This window comes from Natator depressus, chromosome 10 (genome assembly GCF_965152275.1).
Source record: "Natator depressus isolate rNatDep1 chromosome 10, rNatDep2.hap1, whole genome shotgun sequence".
Classification (NCBI taxonomy): domain Eukaryota; kingdom Metazoa; phylum Chordata; order Testudines; family Cheloniidae; genus Natator; species Natator depressus.
In genome coordinates this window covers 32,269,064-32,289,106 of record NC_134243.1, presented here as the reverse complement: position 1 = coordinate 32,289,106, position 20,043 = coordinate 32,269,064, and the positions used below count along the sequence as shown (strand labels likewise).

Below are 20,043 nucleotides of genomic sequence, written 5' to 3'. Positions count from 1 at the left end.
GTGAATGGGATGGCTGGAGCTTTCCCAGCTCAACTTTGCAATAACTGAAGATCTGGGTGTGTGTAGGGGGTGTAATCCTCTAGCCAAGGCCACCGTGCTCCCTCTGAAACCCCAGCCAGGAGCAGACACCCACACCCCAGTATCTGCACAGCACTATCCAAGGTGTGTAACAGGAGCAATGCTCTGGGCTGGGCTGGGCTGGAACAGGGATCTGGGGAGGGGGAGGTGTGGTGTTTAGATGTTGCTTGTAATTATTAGAATTGGGAGCACTGGCTGATGGGAGTCTGAAAGGACAGGAAACAGGAAGGAGGGAGGAGGAGTTGAAGAGGCTGAGGGAGAGCTACTGAGGGTGCAGCAGCAGCAGCTTGGTAAAGAGGTTTCCACTTCAAAAAATAAAGTTCTGTTGAAGTTTGTTAGTACCTTGCCTGGCTACTACAACATTTTGGTGATGAGGATGGATCTTCTGCCTCTGAACCCACCTGCACCCTTTCTACAAAGCCCAGGTGAGCCTCCAATTGCTTTTACTGCCTGGGTCCATATGTTTGAGACTTATCTGCTTGCAATCAGTGCTACAGAGATTTCTGAAGTAAGAAAGCATGCTCTGCTAATCCACTGCCTTGGAGCAGAAGGGCAGCATATATTTTACACTTTTCCCCTTGCAGACAATAAATATGAGACTGCACTCACTGCATTAAAGAATGCTTTTGTACCAAAAGTGAATGTAGTAGCTAATCGCTACAGATTTCACCAGTGTAAGCAGAAACTAGGGGAGACTATAATGCAGTATATTGCTTCCCTGAGGAGTCTGATTGTAACTTGTGACTTTGGAAATATGGCAGATGAGATGATTAGAGACCAGCTCATTGAGGAAAAATCCCATGCTTCTTGTAAGAGAATGTTAACTTCTAGAACCACAACTTACACTAGAAAAAGCAATAACCATTGCTACCCAGATTGAGTCAGCTACAGCTGAAGCCAAAGTAATGAGCATGGATACAGGAGGCACAGTCCAGGCTGTGACTACTTTGTAGAAAAGTTCACCAGCGCTGCAGACAAACAATTACAAGAGGAAAACTAATGAAAAACCACCAAATCAGCAAATTCAAAATACAGTAAAAGCATGTTTTCACTGTGGATCCCCGCAACATCTTGCAACTACACAGGATGTCCGGCAAAAGTAGCTCAGTGCAATCATTGCAAAAAGATTGGGCATTTTGCTAAAGTATGTCGCAGCAGCCAGTTCAATCAACAGGTGCATGCAGTTACAATACCAGATGTTACTGTGCTGCGCGTGGACAAAATCACTACTGCACATATTCCAGAACAAATAAAGTGCATGGTAAACATTTCAGCCATACCCTCAGGCAAATCACACACGCTATTCAGCTAATGTTGGACACTGGCTCAGCAGTATCTATACTACCTGATTCCATCTATTTGCATTACTTTAAAGATGTGCCTCTTACTGAACCCAAGCTTCACTTGGTGTGCTATTTGAAAAACCATATTCCAGTACATGGCTGCCTGCCAGCAATAGTTACTTTTGGTGATTGCTGTGTAATTGCAGAGTTCTACATTGTCCACAAAGGCACTCCTATCCTTGGATTTATTGGCTGCTTTAAATCTCAGGGTAGTTAATGGACGAATTGATCTTCCTCAGCAAAGCACTCTTGCGGTACATAGACCAGTTTCAGCTGGGACCCAACACCATGTTGAGGAGAAACTCAGCTGTGCTTATGGGTTTCTGCATAAAGTTAAAATGTGGAATAATGTGAGGCCTGTATGACAGAAATTACAGCACTTACCATTTTCAGTCAGGGAAGCTGTTTCAGAGGAACTTAGAAAACTTGTTCAAGAGGATATTATTGAAGAGATTAACTCCTCGGAATGGGTTTCACCTTTAGTAGTGACGCAGAAGAAGAGTGGAGGCATTCGCCTTTGTGAGGACTTAAGGGAGCCAAATAAAGCATTGTGACTGTCAGCCATCCTCTTCCTCAAATCAAAGAAGTATTTGCAGAACTCCGTGGAGCAAAGATGTTTTCTACTCTTGATCTGCAGTGCGCATACCACCAGGTTATGTGGCATGAAGATAGCAGAGACCTCACAGCATTTATTACACGAGGGACTATTCTGTTTTAAACGTGTTCCATATGGTCTCGCATCAGCCCCAAGTGCCTTCCAAAAAATGTCATTGATTTTGAAGAATCAACATGGAGTTCAGTGCTATTGGATGATATTATTGTGTTTGGAAATACTTTGGAGGAGCATGACAATAATCTGCAATCTGTACTAAACTGCATCAGCAAAGCAGACCTCAAGCTCAATAGGTCCAAATGGAAATTTAGACAAACTGAACTCTCCTTTCTGGGGCATACAACTTCACAGGCTGGCCTAAAACCTGATCCGGCTCATATCCTGGCAATTTCAAATGCTCCTCCTCCAACAGATTTGCAAACCTTATGTTCCTTCTTGGGTCTTACCTCCTGATATGCAAAATTCATTCCCAATTATGCTTCTGTCATTGAACCGTTATGAGAATTACTATGGGGAAGTTTAACCTTAGTGTGGACAACGGATGCACAAGCTAGTTTCGAAATGGTGAAAGACTTGATTGTACATAGTCCAGTACTTGTACTATTCAGTCCTGCATTGCCCACAATTGTAACTACTGATGCTTCTGATTATGGACTTGGGGCTGTCGTCATACAACTTCATGAGGACAACACAGAGAGGACTGTTGCATTTGCTTCAAGGACACTAAGTAATCCTGAGAGAAAATATTCTACAGTCAAAAACGAAGCACTTGCTTGTGTCTGGGTTACTGAAAAATGGAGAACTTACCTGTGGGGCTGCACGTTCAAGTTGCGCACAGCCCACAGCTCTTTGATGACGTTGCTCACCACGAAAGGACTGGGAAGAGCAGGCTATCGTATTGCTAGATGGTCTGCAAGACCACTCTCTTTCAATTATGAACTGGAATATAAGTCTGGAAACCAAAATGTGGTAGCTAATTGCCTTTCTCGCCTGCCTTTGCCTTCACCAGATTATCCACCAGAGGATGAGGATGTAGTGGTTGTGCTTATTACAAACACTCTTACTGCAGTTACAAGAGAACAATTTCAAGCTTCTTGTTCAGCGTGTCCGATTCAACAAAAACTACAGGAATTTCTGACAAAGAGATGGCCCAGTAACCCCAAAAACCTTGACCCAGTTTTGCGGCCTTATTTTAGAGTTCAGGATTGTCATAAATATAAAGGGAAGGGTAAACCCCTTTAAAATCCCTCCTGGCCAGAGGAAATCTCCTCTCACCTGTAAAGGGTTAAGAAGCTAAAGGTAACCTCGCTGGCACCTGACCAAAATGACCAATGAGGAGACAAGATACTTTCAAAAGCTGGGAGGAGGGAGAGAAACAAGGGGTCTGTGTGTCTGTCTATATTCTGTCTTTGCCGGGGATAGACCAGGAATGGAGTCTTAGAACTTTTAGTAAGTAATCTAGCTAGGTACGTGTTAGATTATGATTTCTTTAAATGGCTGAGAAAAGAATTGTGCTGAATAGAATAACTATTTCTGTCTGTGTATCTTTTTTGTAACTTAGGGTGTTGCCTAGAGGGGTTCTCTATGTTTTGAATCTAATTACCCTGTAAGGTATCTACCATCCTGATTTTACAGGGGGCATTTCTTATTTCTAATTACTTCTATTCTTACAAAAAGACTTTTAATAAAAAAACTGAATGCTTTTTCATTGTTCTCAGATCCAAGGGTTTGGGTCTGTGGTCACCTATGCAAATTGGTGAGGCTTTTTATCCAACATTTCCCAGGAAAGGGGGGGTGCAAGTGTTGGGAGGATTATTCATTGTTCTTAGCCCTGGTCTACACTAGGACTTTACGTCGAATTTAGCAGCATTAAATCGATGTAAACCTGCACCCGTCCACACGATGAAGCCCTTTATTTCGACTTAAAGGGCTCTTAAAATCGATTTCCTTACTCCACCCCTGACAAGTGGATTAGCGCTTAAATCGGCCTTGCCGGGTCGAATTTGGGGTACTGTGGACACAATTCGACGGTATTGGCCTCCGGGAGCTATCCCAGAGTGCTCCATTTTGACCGCTCTGGACAGCACTCTCAACTCAGATGCACTGGCCAGGTAGACAGGAAAAGAACCGCGAACTTTTGAATCTCATTTCCTGTTTGGCCAGCATGGCAAGCTGCAGGTGACCACGCAGAGCTCATCAGCAGAGGTGACCATGATGGAGTCTCAGAATCGCAAAAGAGCTCCAGCATGGACCGAACGGGAGATACGGGATCTGATTGCTGTATGGGGAGAGGAATCCGTGCTATCAGAACTCCGTTCCAGTTTTCGAAATGCCAAAACCTTTGTCAAAATCTCCCAGGGCATGAAGGACAGAGGCCATAACAGGGACCCGAAGCAGTGCCGCGTGAAACTGAAGGAGCTGAGGCAAGCCTACCAGAAAACCAGAGAGGCGAACGGCCGCTCCGGGTCAGAGCCCCAAACATGCCGCTTCTATGATGAGCTGCATGCCATTTTAGGGGGTTCAGCCACCACTACCCCAGCCGTGTTGTTTGACTCCTTCAATGGAGATGGAGGCAATACAGAAGCAGGTTTTGGGGACGAAGAAGATGATGATGATGATGACGAGGTTGTAGATAGCTCACAGCAAGCAAGCGGAGAAACCGGTTTTCCCGACAGCCAGGAACTGTTTCTCACCCTGGACCTGGAGCCAGTACCCCCTGAACCCACCCAAGGCTGCCTCCTGGACCCAGCAGGCGGAGAAGGGACCTCCGGTGAGTGTACCTTTTAAAATACTATACATGGTTTAAAAGCAAGCATGTGAAAGGATTACTTTGCCCTGGCATTCGCGGCTCTCCTGGATATACTCCCAAAGCCTTTGCAAAAGGTTTCTGGGGAGGGCAGACTTATTGCGTCCTTCATGGTAGGACACTTTACCACTCCAGGCCAGTAACACGTACTCGGGAATCATTGTACAACAAAGCATTGCAGTGTATGTTTGCTGGCGTTCAAGCAACATCCGTTCTTTATCTCTCTGTGTTATCCTCAGGAGAGTGAGATATAATCCATGGTCACCTGGTTGAAATAGGGTGCTTTTCTTCAGGGGACACTCAGAGGAGCCCATTCCTGCTGGGCTGTTTGCCTGCGGCTGAACAGAAATGTTCCCCGCTGTTAGCCACAGCGAGGGGGGAGGGTTGAGGGGGTAGCCACGCGGTGGGGGGAGGCAAAATGCGACCTTGTAACGAAAGCACATGTGCTATGTATGTAATGTTAACAGCAAGGTTTACCCTGAAAGAGTGTAGCCAGTGTTTTATAAAATGTGTCTCTTTAAATACCGCTGTCCCTTTTTTTTTCCTCCACCAGCTGCATGTGTTTCAATGATCACAGGATCTTCTCCTTCCCAGAGGCTAGTGAAGATTAGAAAGAAAAAAAAACGCACTCGAGATGAAATGTTCTCCGAGCTCATGCTGTCCTCCCACACTGACAGAGCACAGACGAATGCGTGGAGGCAAATAATGTCAGACTGCAGGAAAGCACAAAATGACCAGGAGGAGAGGTGGCGGGCTGAAGAGAGGGCTGAAGCTCGAATGTGGTGGCAGCGTGATGAGAGGAGGCAGGATTCAATGCTGAGGCTGCTGGAGGACCAAACCAGTATGCTCCAGTGTATGGTTGAGCTGCAGCAAAGGCAGCTGGAGCACAGACTGCCACTACAGCCCCTGTGTAACCAACCGCCCTCCTCCCCAAGTTCCATAGCCTCCACACCCAGACGCCCAAGAACGCGGTGGGGGGGCCACCGGCCAACCAGCCACTCCGCCACAGAGGATTGCCCAAAAAAAAAGAAGGCTGTCATTCAATAAATTTTAAAGTTGTAAACTTTTAAAGTGCTGTGTGGCATTTTCCTTCCCTCCTCCACCACCCCTCCTGGGCTACCTTGGTAGTCATCCCCCTATTTGTGTGATGAATTAATAAAGAATGCATGAATGTGAAGCAACAAGGACTTTATTGCCTCTGCAAGCGGTGATCAAAGGGAGGAGGAGAGGGTGGTTAGCTTACAGGGAAGTAGAGTGAACCAAGGGGCGGGGGGTTTCATCAAGGAGAAACAAACAGAACTTTCACACCGTAGCCTGGCCAGTCATGAAACTGGTTTTCAAAGCCTCTCTGATGCGTACCGCGCCCTCCTGTGCTCTTCTAACCGCCCTGGTGTCTGGCTGCGCGTAACCAGCAGCCAGGCGATTTGCCTCAACCTCCCACCCCGCCATAAACGTCTCCCCCTTACTCTCACAGATATTGTGGAGCACACAGCAAGCAGTAATAACAGTGGGAATATTGGTTTCGCTGAGGTCTAAGCGAGTCAGTAAACTGCGCCAGCGCGCCTTTAAACGTCCAAATGCACATTCTACCACCACTCTGCACTTGCTCAGCCTGTAGTTGAACAGCTCCTGACTACTGTCCAGGCTGCCTGTGTACGGCTTCATGAACCATGGCATTAAGGGGTAGGCTGGGTCCCCAAGGATACATATAGGCATTTCAACATCCCCAACAGTTATTTTCTGGTCTGGTAATAAAGTCCCTTCTTGCAGCTTTTGAAACAGACCAGAGTTCCTGAAGGTGCGAGCGTCATGTAGCTTTCCCGGCCATCCCACGTTGATGTTGGTGAAACGTCCCTTGTGATCCACCAGAGCTTGCAGCACTATTGAAAAGTACCCCTTGAGGTTTATGTACTTGCCGGCTTGGTGCTCCAGTGCCAAGATAGGGATATGGGTTCCATCTATGGCCCCACCACAGTTAGGGAATCCCATTGCAGCAAAGCCATCCACTATGACCTGCACATTTCCCAGGGTCACTACCCTTGATATCAGCAGATCTTTGATTGCGTGGGCTACTTGCATCACAGCAGCCCCAACAGTAGATTTGCCCACTCCAAATTGATTCCCAACTGACCGGTAGCTGTCTGGCGTTGCAAGCTTCCACAGGGCTATCGCCACTCGCTTCTCAACTGTGAGGGCTGCTCTCATCTTGGTATTCATGCGCTTCAGGGCAGGGGAAAGCAAGTCACAAAGTTCCATGAAAGTGCCCTTACGCATGCGAAAGTTTCGCAGCCACTGGGAATCGTCCCAGACCTGCAACACTATGCGGTCCCACCAGTCTGTGCTTGTTTCCCGAGCCCAGAATCGGCATTCCACAGCATGAACCTGCCCCATTAGCACCATGATGCCTACATTGGCAGGGCCCATGCTTTCAGAGAAATCTGTGTCCATGTCCTGATCACTCACGTGACCACGCTGACGTCACCTACTTGCCCGGTTTTGCTTTGCCAGGTTCTGGTGCTGCATATACTGCTGGATAATGCGTGTGGTGTTTAATGTGCTCCTAATTGCCAAAGTGAGCTGAGCGGACTCCATGCTTGTCTTGGTATGGTGTCCGCACAGAAAAAAGGCGCAGAATGATTGTCTGCCATTGCTCTGACGGAGGGAGGGGCGACTGACGACACGGCTTACAGGGTTGGCTTCAGGGGGCTAAAATCCACAAAGGGGGTGGCTTTACATCAAGGAGTAGTTCAGGCAGGACTTCACGGAGGGTTCCAGTAAGAAATGGTGCACCTAAGTTACTGTTCTTATTGGAACAAGGAGGTTAGCCTGGCCTCTGATTGATACATGGCTAGATTTACCTTGCTGCACCTTGTCTGTGAGTGACTGCAGTGTGACCTAGAGGAATGAGTCCCCTAGACAGGGGAGGAGGCAAATGAGTACAAAACAAATCTGGTCTATTTCTTGTTTTGATCCACTCCATCTATCTTTTACATCTTTGGCTGGCAGCAGACGGTGCAGAAGGACATATTGCCTACCTGCTCACCATAAGACGGTTCAATAGGACTGACTGCCGGACTTAAGAGAATGACCTGGTCAAGTCACTAAAAATTTAGTCCCTGCGCCCATGTCTGCCCAGGAGCTCCTGATCGACCTCACAGAGGCGGCCAGGAGTACCTCGGACATGACGAGGACGGCTACCAGTCGTATTGTACCGTCTGCTGCCACAAGGCAATGGGTTGCTGCTACTGTGTAGCAATGCCGTACCGCGTCTGCCAGCACCCAGGAGACATACGGTGACGGTTACCTGAGCGGGCTCCATGCTTGTGGTGGTATGGCGTCCGCACAGGTAACTCGGGAAAAAAGGCACGAAACGATTGTCTGCCCTTGCTTTCATGGAGGGAGGGAGGGAGGGAAGGGGGGACTGACGATATGTACCCAGAACCACCCGCGACAATGTTTCAGCCCCATCAGGCATTGGGATCTCAACCCAGAATTCCAATGGGCAGCGGAGACTGCGGGAACTGTGGGATAGCTACCCACAGTGCAACGCTCCGGAAGTCGACTCTAGCCTCGGTACTGTGGAAGCACTCCGCCGAGTTAATGCACTTAATGCACTTCTGTGGGGACACACACACTCGAATATATAAAACCGATTTCTAAAAAACCGACTTCTATAAATTCGACCTTATTCCGTAGTGTAGACATACCCTTAGGATCCAAGGGTCTGGGTCTGTAGTCACCTAGGCAAATTGGTGAGGCTTTTTACCAAACCTTGTCCAGAAAGTGGGGTGCAAGGTTTTGGGAAGTATTTGGGGGGGAAAGACGTGTCCAAACAGCTCTTCCCCAGTAACCAGTATTTGTTTGGTGGTGGTAGCGGCCAATCCAAGGACAAAGGGTGGAATATTTTGTACCTTGGGGAAGTTTTGACCTAAGCTGGTAAAGATAAGCCTAGGAGGTTTTTCATGGAGGTCCCCACATCTGTACCCTAGAGTTCAGAGTGGGGGAGGAACCTTGACAAGGATGAACTTTCTTTGCTCGATGGCTGTGTGCTACGAGGTACACACCGGCTACTTGTGCCAGAAGAATTACAGTCAAAACTCATACACCTGGCACACGATACTCATCAAGGAATTGTCAGAACCAAACAACGACCACAGGATCTGTATTGGTGGCCAGGGATGGACTCTCAAACTGAAGCACTCATAAAATCCTGCATCACTTACCAAATGCACGATAAGACAGCAGTGACATGTACCCCTCCATTACAGCCTGTTCCTCTTCCTTAATCTGCATGGGAAAAAGTGGCGATTGACATTGTAGGACCCTTTGATACTGCTCCAATTGACTGTCGTTATGCCATCACCTTAATAGACTATTTCAGTAAATGGCCTGAGGTAGCGTTTACATCGCAAATCTCTTCTGTTACTTGATTATCATACACATTGTAAGGAGAGTGATCACTTTAGATAAGCTATTACCAGCAGGAGAGTGGGGTGGGGGGAGAGAAAACCTTTTGTAGTGGTAAACACCCATTTTTTCATGGTTTGTGTGTATAAAAAGATCTTCTGTACTTTGCATCTGATAAAGTGAGCTGTAGCTCACGAAAGCTTATGCTCAAATAAATTGGTTAGTCTCTAAGGTGCCACAAGTACTCCTTTTCTTTTTCTACAGTAATTAAGTTCCTCTCTTCAGTTTTTAGCAGGGAAGGTAACCCCAAAGAACTGGTTTCAGATGATGGTAGTCAATTTACTTTCCTGGAGTTTGAAACTTTTCTAGTAGAGAGGAACATTTTACACAGAAGGTCATCCGTATACTACCCTCAAGCCTATGGGGAAACTGAACGGTTTAACAGAAGTTTGAAAGAGAGTTTGCAAACGGCTACTTGTGGATAACCTTCACTACTGATTTCTTGCAAGTATACTGGGCTACACGACATGCCACAACGCAAAGATCACCCGCAGAGTTACTGCATGGGAAACAGATGAATACTAAACTGAACATTGCTGGATTGTTAAAGGCATGACCTGAGGCCCCAACCGAGGATGTTGTGAGAAAAACAGTTGAACAGAACCAAGCAAAGTATAAGGCTTTCACAGACAAGCGGCGTGGTGCTAAGGAACCAAAGTTTCAGTGTTGTTCCTTTGTTAGAATACGAAAACCTGGAACTTTACGCAAAGGGGACCATAAATTCACAGCTCCTCTTAAAATCATAGAGAAGAAGGGACCTTACACCTATCGACTTTCTGACGGGAGGGTATGAAAGTCTTGCACCTGCCTATGCACAAAGAAGAGATTATACAAACCCAGTCTGCATTGGATGACTTCACCGTAGTATCAACACAAGACAGTGCACTGGAACCGGGGCTTGAGAGACGGCCTGTCAGACCAACAACCACCTGTCTGGACTAGAGACTATGTTATGTAGTATCTATAGTGTTTTTAGTGTAATAATTCTGTCTACAGTCTACTGTTTTGTTTCCTATTTGTTCCTGTGCTTAGAACAACGTTTATTATAATTGGGAGAGTTTTTCTTAAGAGAGGAGGGAATGTGGTGTTTAGATGTTGCTACAGAGCTCCCTCACACCCCAGATGTGTTCGTCCCTAAAGCTTTGCCAAGGACAGCTGTGGGGCGCTTAAGTAGGGTATTTACATTCAGCGCCACCTGATGGCTGAACAGTATAATGCAGATTAGGAACCATTGTACCCGTGGCCAGACCCCACGCCCCCCCCACATGACCCAGTCTTCCCCACCCAGCTACTCCTGCCCCGCCCCAAACACCGCACAGCTCCCCGGGTCACAGTGTGACGCCGTCTCCGCCCCCCCCAGCTCCTCCCGCCGGGGTCACAGTGCGGCGCGTGTCCCGCCCCCCCCCAGCGCCTCCCGCCTGGGGTCACAGTGCGGCGCGTGTCCCGACCCCTCCCCCCCCAGCTCCTCCCGCCCGGGGTCACAGTGCGGCACGTGTCCCGCCCTCCCAGCTCCTCCCGCCCGGAGTCACAGTGCGGCGCGTGTCCCGCCCCCCCCCCTCCGCCCGGGGTCACAGTGCGGCGCGTGTCGTTCCCCCCCCCCCAGCTCCTCCCGCCCGGGGTCACAGTGCAGCTCGTGTCTCCCCCCCCCCTTCGCCCGGGGTCACAGTGCGGCGCGTGTCCCGCCCCCCCCCCGGGGTCACAGTGCGGCGCGTGTCCCGCCCCCGGGGTCACAGTGCGGCGCCTGTACCATTCCCCAGCTCCTCCCGCCCGGGGTCACAGTGCAGCTCGTGTCTCCCCCCCCCCTTCGCCCGGGGTCACAGTGCGGCGCGTGTCCCGCCCCCCCCCCCCGGGTCACAGTGCGGCGCGTGTCCCGCCCCCCCCCCCCCCCCGGGGTCACAGTGCGGCGCCTGTCCCATTCCCCAGCTCCTCCCGCCCGGGGTCACAGTGCAGCTCGTGTCTCCCCCCCCCCTTCGCCCGGGGTCACAGTGCGGCGCGTGTCCCGCCCCCCCCCCCCCCCCGGGTCACAGTGCGGCGCGTGTCCCGCCCCCCCCCCCCCCGGGGTCACAGTGCGGCGCCTGTCCCATTCCCCAGCTCCTCCCGCCCGGTGTCACAGTGCGGCGAGTGTCTCCCCCCCCCCCCCCGAGCTCCTCCCGCCTGGGGTCACAGTACAGCGCTTGTGTCGTCCCCCCCCGCCCGGGGTCACAGTACAGCGCTTGTGCCCCCCCCCGTTCCTCCCGCCCGGGGTCACAGTGCGGCGCGTGTCCCGCCCCCCAGCTCCTCCCGCCCGGGGTCACAGTGCGGCGCGTGTCCCGCCCCCCCCCCCCCCCGGGGTCACAGTGCGGCGCCTGTCCCATTCCCCAGCTCCTCCCGCCCGGGGTCACAGTGCGGCGCGTGTCCCGCCCCCCCCCCGGGGTCACAGTGCGGCGCGTGTCCCCCCCCCCAGCTCCTCCCGCCCGGGGTCACAGTGCGGCGCGTGTCCCGCCCCCCCCCCCGGGGTCACAGTGCGGCGCGTGTCCCGCCCCCCCCCCGGGGTCACAGTGCGGCGCCTGTCCCATTCCCCAGCTCCTCCCGCCCGGGGTCACAGTGCGGCGCGTGTCCCGCCCCCCCCCCCGGGGTCACAGTGCGGCGCGTGTCCCCCCCCCCAGCTCCTCCCGCCCGGGGTCACAGTGCGGCGCGTGTCCCCCCAGCTCCTCCCGCCCGGGGTAACAGTGCAGCCCCTCCCCCCAGCTCCTCCCCCGTCTCGTCGGTCCAGGCGCTGGTAATAAGCCCGCGAGCTCAGTGAGAGTCCCGCCCCCACCAGCGACCGCGTTTTTCGTAGCTGGGATCCGCCTCTGTTGCCTTTCCTCACTGCCCCACCTCTTGGTCGCAGCAGCCAATCACGACTGTGGGCAGCAGCCAGGGGTCACGGGGAGGGCGGTGCTAAGGAGCTACTCCCGCCACCTCTCCTCGCTGCCCACCCCCCGGGAAGTGGGCTCTAGTCAGCTCTGCCTGGGAGTAAAGAGCCCCTCCCCTCCCCGGCCTGGCCCGAACCCAGCATGCCGCGCGGCCGCGCCTCACTGCCCACAGCTTTGATCTGATTGCTGATTGGCTACTAGGGCCACGGATGGCGTTACAGTGCCCGCCTCCTGGGAATGGAATTGCTCGGATTGGGTGGTGGCTGTTGCATTGGCGTCACACGCCGTGGTCTGATTGGCTGGATGCGGACAGTGGGCTCGGTGATCGGCTGTTTCAGGTGTGGCTCCGCCCCGCAGCTCTGTGATAGGTCAGCGCGCAGAGGGGGGTTGGCCCCTCTCTCGTCGCGGCTCCGTGTGGTGATGGCGGCTCTGACGGGGAGCGCGGGCGCGGCGGGGCTGCTGCCCTCCCTCTCGGTGCCCGGCGTGACCGAGCTGAAGCCGCTGAGCCGCTACGAGGCCATGCGGCTCGGGCCCGGCTGGAGCCACTCGTGCCACGCCATGCTGTACGCGCCCAACCCGGGCATGCTCTTCGGGCGCATCCCGCTGCGCTACGCCGTGCTGGTCAGCGGGGCCTGGGGCGGGCCTCGGGCGGGTTCCATGGGGCGGGGCCTGGGGTCCGGTTGGGGGCTGGGGCCTAGGTCAGGTCCGGTTGGGCGAGGTGGGGGGCCGGGCCTGGGGCCGGGTTTGGGGTTTCGGGTAGGGGTAGGGGCGGGGGCGGGGGCGGGGCCGGTTGGGCGAGGTGGGGGGCCGGGCCTGGGGCCGGGTTTGGGGTTTCGGGTAGGGGCGGGGGCGGGGCCGGTTGGGCGAGGTGGGGGGCCGGGCCTGGGGCCGGGTTTGGGGTAGGGCCGGGGGCGGGGCCGGTTGGGCGAGGGCTGGGGGCGGGAGTGGGGAGCCGGGCGTGGTTGAGTGGCGATTGGGGCCCGCGGTGGGGAGTGGGGAGCCGGCCTTCAGGGTGCGGGAACGCCATGAGTCCCCTTGGCGGGATGGAGAGCTGGGACCCCCGCCCAGGGCTAGGGCTGAGGCCTTCCCCGCGCTACTGCACCAACTCCCTAGGGGGGCTGCCTGTCGCTGCCCAAGCACAGATCTGCTAGTTCTACCCTGCCTGGCCCTGCCTCGCCCCAGCAGGGCGTGAGCAGCCGGCCCGAGGACAGTGGCTAACCACCTTCCCCTACACACCACTAGCCCTCCCCGCTCATGCTGCGCGTTGAGCGGGGTCTCCCTGGGCCAGTGGATTCTATGCTGGCAGTTGTTGCAGAACAGGCCCTTTAATCCATAGAGAGAGGGTGTGTGTGTGTGCGTGTGCGCGCATGTGTCTCTACCTATAGTTGTAAGGCCCTTATGGCTTTGCAGACGTGAACTTCTGCAATGCCGTCTGCCTGAGTTTGCAGACGGGGTGTTCCATTGCCTCTGCTGTCGCACAGGATTTTGCTGAGCAAGAACAAAGTGAACTGAACAAGTCTGGCTGGTTTTGCTGTTGCTCTCCACAGTGCTGTAAGTGACATTGAAACTGACAAGAGTCATGTCTGTTTCACTCTGCTGCACCTTGGGAAGGGCTGAGCAGAGCCCAGAGGTAGTCACCCAGAAGGATTCAAACCCAGATGTGGGGGAGGGGCAGAGCAGCGGAAATGCCCCATTCATAGCAGCCTGCAGAGGAGAGACCCATCTCCCTTCCTGCAGGCAGAAAGGCTGGCGCTTCAGATTTTTCAACCATCCACTATCTGAGGCTGATCCAAAACATGGAACTCCAAAACTGGCATGCCACTCCTGGACAGTAGCTAGGAGGTGGGGACTGAATGTGCCCCTTGAGCTCACCAGTGGCTCTGTCTTTTCTGTGTATCTCTGGTTGGTAGGCTTGGTCCTCTGGCTGCGATGTGTCTGGTGCACTTGTGAAGACTTGATGCTGGCTGCTTGCAGGTCACCTGACTCCAACAGTGGCACGAGGCTGGATGGGTTTCCCTTTTAGGCTCTTCATATGATGCAGTATTGATGTGTCAGGATTCCCCAGTACTGTTTTGTCATTCTGTAGGTATCTCATAAGAAGGCGACCTGCTTGAGGCTCAGCTTCATCCTGCAGAGAAGTAGGAATGGGCTTTCTGGGGGTACCACTAGGCTAAAATTGGAGGGGGTAGGCAAAATTGACAGTATCAAACTGTTCAAATACCAAGGATTTTCTGCTAAAAATGATCACAGTGAAAGAGCTGTTTGGCCTTCAGCACTTATTTCCTAGTGAGATGAGTGGGGCAGTTCATGCCTCTCAGCTGCAAAAACTGTCTGACAGCCCAGCACTGGGTCAGGTTCTAGGTTTTCCTTCACAAAGGCAATTTAAAAAGAAGCTAATATTGTGCCAAAGCAAGTGGGGCAATGGAAGAGGGGTACAATAAAGCCTCAAACCTCTCTGATTAGGGTACAGATTGTCTTGTGCCTCACCTGCTTTGGCCCCTTTGTCTTGGAGAGGTTTCCTGTGGTGGTAAGTGTCCAGCTCTTGGCTGGGGGTACCCTCTCCTCTCCCACAGGGTCCCTGGGGCTATGTGCTGTGCCCCATTAACATAATGCGCCTCTATTGCAGATGCAGATGCGATTTGACGGACTACTGGGCTTTCCTGGGGGGTTCGTGGATCGCCGTTACTGGTCCCTGGAGGATGGTCTGAATCGGGTGCTGGGCTTGGGTTTGGGCTGTGTGCGCCTGACGGAAGCTGATTATCTATGCTCGCACCTGACAGAGGGGCCACATCGCGTGGTGGCGCACTTCTACGCCAGGCAGCTGACCCTGGAGGAGCTGCACACCATCGAGATCTGCGCGGTGCATTCCCGAGACCACGGGCTGGAGGTGGGGTATTCGGGGGGGTGTCTGGAAGCTCTGAGACTTCACATCATCGGGGAATGAAACTTCCCTCACTAGGCCTGCTGGGCTGCTATCCATTGCAGCTGGGCGGGGGAATGCACCGCATTTAACAGCTACTAGTGGCAACTAGCAAGTGCTACGCACTGCCACATGGCAATCCTAGTTTTGAGCCCTGGCCTTTCACTGGGGAGTTGGCAGGGATGCGGTAGCATAGGCAGGGCTTTGTGCTGCACTTTGAAGGGGAGTCCTGTTTGCTTGTCAGTCATAAAGATGGTGCCTCTGACATGGGGGTTGGGTGAACTTCAAGTCACCCTCAGCTCTGGTGAGCATCACGCGAGGTCTGGATGTGTTGTGTCTGACTGGAAATGTGATCTTCTGTGTGGCAGTGCATTGCTTTAATCAACAAGGTATTGGGCCCAGCTTGGATTGCACACAAATTGGTAAGAAGTCAGAGAAAGAGACATGAGTTTCTTTCTGGGGAATCTGGTGCAACAGCATTCTCTGGCAGGGTTGGCGAGCTTGTGCCGGGTCATCTAATGCCCCTGATGTAGAACACAGATGGTGGAGGACCCTTTGTACAGCCTGGGTGCGATGCTGTGATCTGCCAGGAGTGATGCTGCGTGTGCACTAAATGTGACCCTGGGTTGTGGCACCTGTTGAGGGGGACATGGAGCCACAGCACTCTTGCAGAGTGGTATGAAGGGCACGGCCTAGACCCAGAATGTAGATCATCCCTGGGGGCAGTTGGTGGTACACCTGGGATGTGGTGGTGGGGAGTGGTATGGAACATGGGGTAGGGAAAGGTGGGGTGGTAAGCTGTGGTGCTTATACTGGGGGATGGGATAGAGCAAAGGGTAAGGTCTGGTATGCTGGAGGGAAGAAGTGGTGGTGTTTTGGGTTGGTTGGTGGAATGGGTAAGTAGAGTGGGTGGTCAGACTGGGGCTAGGGTGCTTGTTCAGAGGGTATGTGGGGCATCACCTGGGTTTGGTATGGAGTAATGGGCAGGGGTGTGGTATTCATGCTGGGGGTTGGGGTGTTGGATGTGGCACCTGTGCTCATCCTGGGGGAATAAGAGGGGCTGGTATGAGGAGGGCATACATGGTCTGGGAGGTAGGGTGTGGTCTGGGGAGGTATGGCACCTGCAGATAAGCTGGTGCTCATCCTGCATGGATCATGGTGGCTGGTGGGGCTTGCACTGAGGGTGGGCTGAAAGTGTAATTTGTTGTTACTGAATTGTGTGTGCTGTTGCAGGTGATGGGAATGGTCCGTGTCCCTTTGTACACCCAGAAGGACCGCATGGGCGGACTGCCAAACTTCCTGGGGAACTCCTTCATCGGGACTGCTAAATTCCAGCTGCTCTTTGCCCTGAAGGTTTTGAATATGGTGCCTGAGGAGAAGCTGGCAGAAGCGGTGGCTGCCACCCAGAAGCAAAAAAAGCCTGCAGCTGAGCCTGCTGCTGTGACGGCCAGTGTGACGGCTGCTGTGACGGCCAGTGTGACGGCTGCTGTGACGGCCAATCAGATGGTGGCTAAGCCAGCAAATGAGCTGGCAAATCGGCCTTTAGCTGTGTCAGTGGCTGAACCAGCAGCAAAGCCAGCAGCTGAGTCAGCAGCAGAGCCTGTGACTGAGCCAGTGGCTGAGTCTATGGCTGAGTGACCAATTTTTTGTTTGACTTGGTTAATAATGGGTAAAGAGACTTTCTTCTTACTTTCCAGACAGTCACTGGCTGCAAATGCTGCCCATTCGACTCCACCTCAGTGCTCCTCAGGTGGGATGGGATTAGATTTGCCTGAAGCAATGGAAAGCTATATTTTGTAAGGCCCATAAACAGTACCAAGCTTTCCAGATCTCTCTTAACTGTCCCCCTCTGGAGTCCATGTGCTTACCTGAGGACTGTCTTAGAATGCTTTAATTTACAGGGATGCTCTGCTCCATTCAGGTCCCAGCTTGGGTATTGTTTTAATGAACAGAAATGTTACTTTTTAAATTGTTCCAAGCAGAGTTTTTAGCCCCCTGCTGCAGTATTGTGAACCCATCACAGCTGTTTTGTGGGGGTGGGGGTGGGGGGAAATAAGTGAACCCAACTGAAGAGAGACAAGTCTGCCAGCTCTAGCTCCATGCCATGTGCAGAAATGAAACTGCCCTCCTGTAGGAACAGTCCAGGGATGCTCCTAGTTTTCCCAGGTTTCGTGACTTTGGTATCACATGGAAGTGTTTACGGTGGCAGCTTACCTGGCTAGTGGCAGTTCCCAGGTGGCTTAGTTGTCGGTGCCCCTGTGGGGTGCAGAAAGGTAGTGTGTGGCTTTGCGTATGGTGAGTTGGGGGAGCAGGAAAATTAAATAAATGGCTTTGCTGTACTTCTTCGCCCTTGGGACCTTTTCTTTCTTGAAATGAAAACTGGAGAGCAAAGCTATTCCCGCTAGCACGCTTTGAGTGGCTGTACGCCTTGGTGTCTGCATCTGCGTGGAATGGAGCAGCCAGCACTTGATTGCTGGGAGCTTCCATTTGCTGACTTGCCAGGCTCATAAGAGGTTAGTAACTTTTGATTTTGTTGTAGGGTGATCCTGGGCTTTGTGCCCCCTCTGACTAAAGTAATAGCACTTAACTGGTTCCTTTCCTTTGTCCACTGGACTAGCCATTTTCAGTTTACCCTTATATTTCTCACCCCCTTTTCCTTTAGTCCACCCTGGCCCACAGTCTTTGTTCCCTTATTCACTTCAAACTCTTAGGTGGAACTGGAGCAGTCCTTATTTGGAAATCCACCAGGCATCACCACTATAGGTCTGCCAACATCGCCATGTCTGTGCTGGACTGTGGTTGCCACTCTTGGACCTACATATTGAATTCCTTCCCCAATATGGTTAGGAACTGTTCCCAGGTCTCCTCTTTGGCTGCAGCCAGTGCCTGTGGTCTCAGTCTCGGGAGTGGGGGAGGGAGAGATGAGTGTCTGGAGTTATCTCAGTGGCCATGAACCACTGTCAATGTCTCATAATTTGGTATTTTCAAAGAATTGCCTTCTTCACTTCTGCATAATCATTTACCAAATCCTTGCTGACGGCACGAGTTGCATCCAGAGCTTTCCCTGACAACAGGGGAACCAAACAGATGGCCCTCTTCTCCTCCTGTGGCCAGGCATGTTGTTTCCATTCATTCACATCTGGCTCTGTGTTTTCCTGCTCAACAGATGGGATAATGTCAGCTCTCTATGAACTATCCTCCAGCAGATTCCCCCAGCCCTGCAGCGCAACCTTGCCCTACCAAGGGTCATAGGGTGGAGCCTGATGCTGCCATATCTGTTTCAGGTACTCCTACCAAGCTGTTTGCTTTGGTCACTGAATAATCATTCTGAGCCAAGGAAGCTCTCCACTGTGGGCCTGTCTCTGTATCCCTCTTCTCCTGACAGCTCAGATTGCTGTAACAGGATGCTCAAGGCAAGAATAGATTCCTTGATGCTTGGTATGGGGTTCTCCTAAGATTGGCCAGTACTTCACTTTCTTCCCATTAATCCTCTTCTCTACTCCCTCTTTCTCCAGCCCCCTCTGCCTCTTGGAGTGGAATATGAGTTTTCTCTAGCTTGAGAGCCAGAGTCTGACCCCAGAGTCATCTCTGACCTCTTGTCTCCATCTCCTAGTTTGTGCCCCACCAGGACATCCCACAGCTCACACCAAATGTCACCAAGTTATCTGGTGGGCCTGATGAGCTGACCAACCCCTCCACTTGTTCCAGTTTCTACTCGGGCTTTGGACCCCCTGTCTCCTTGCCCAGTAAGTTCTTGTCCCACCTGGCCAGACTGTCTTCTCCCTACTCCTGGTCTCCTTGTCCAGTTGATGCTAGTTCCCTCCAATGCCCTACTCTGCCTCCTGCCTCATATTCTCCATTCCTCCTGGCTTCTCATTCAATCTGTATCCTTCATGCTTCCCCCAGCTCCTTCTGCCAGCCACTCAGTACTCCCCCTGCATCTGGCTCCTTGTCAGCTCCATCTCCCCCCATGCTCTGCTGGTTCCCAGGCTCCTCATCTGATCAGTTCCCTCCTCCCTGACACCCAGCCTCCAGATTCAGTCTCTGCTCCCAGGCTCCTTGTTCCATCTAATCCCCCCCAGCCCTCTTCTACAGCACCTTATGTCTGTTAGTCACTTCAGTGTTTGAAGGGGATGGCTTTGTCCTTTACTGTGCCTGATTGCCAGTGAGACTGGGCAGGGGATGGTACCTAGCACCCAGGAAAGACAGCTTCTCTGCTCCCTAGCCCTATTGCAGCCCTGGGCTGGAGCATGCTCAGTGGGGCTGTAGGGTTGGTGCATGTAGTCAGGTTGACGTGTGTGTGGTGGGGGTGGGTGGGGGGAGAGAACATGCACCATAAAAAGTCTTTAGAGACTTTTCTTTCCAGGGTTGGTGCTAGATACTAGACAAAGTGAGTCACATTTTATTGGATCCATTTCTCTGGAGATTTTTGGAGTTAAACTTTAGCACCCCCAGCCCTTCCCCTGCAGCCTCAGCACAGCAAGCAAGCTCCTGCTGGGCAGTGTGGCCACCAGACATGCCGCTTTGAGTGGCATGGTATTGGGGTGGGGGGGGGGGTTGGATAAGGGAAAGAGGTTTTGGGGGGTGGTGGTCAGGGGATGGGTTGGATAAGTGTGGGAGTCCCAGGGGGCCTGGCAGGGGTGTGGAGAGGGGTCACAGACAGGGAGGGGGTGGTCAGGGGTGCTGAGGGGGGCAGGAAGTGGGGGGTGTGTGTGGAAGCTGTTGGGGAGGCACAACCTTCCCTACCTAGCCCTCCATACAGTTTTGCAACTCTGATGTGGCCCTTGGGCCAAAAAGTTTGCCCACCCCTGCTCTAGCAAGTCTTCACAAAGCATAGGCAAGCTCATTTTCCAAAAGGCTTAAGTGGCTAACTGTGGGTGGATTTTCAGACAAAGACACATGCCTGACACAAAGGCCTATGC

The 20,043-nt window shown here is 52.7% G+C and overlaps 1 protein-coding gene across 2 annotated transcripts; it reads left to right on the top strand.

Moving 5' to 3' along the window:
* Nucleotides 1-12,567: 12,567 nt before the first annotated feature.
* Nucleotides 12,568-17,460, top strand: NUDT16L1 (nudix hydrolase 16 like 1). 2 transcript variants are annotated; one of them, XM_074965657.1, is made up of 3 exons: nucleotides 12,568-12,822; nucleotides 14,828-15,088; nucleotides 16,355-17,460. In XM_074965657.1, exons 1-3 carry the CDS (start codon nucleotides 12,622-12,624, stop codon nucleotides 16,757-16,759), a joined length of 867 nt encoding a protein of 288 aa, XP_074821758.1. In that variant the 5' UTR covers nucleotides 12,568-12,621; the 3' UTR covers nucleotides 16,760-17,460. The 2 variants fall into 2 exon arrangements, with proteins under 2 accessions (XP_074821758.1, XP_074821759.1); XM_074965658.1 differs by lacking the exon at nucleotides 14,828-15,088.
* The last annotated feature ends 2,583 nt before the right edge of the window (nucleotides 17,461-20,043 follow it).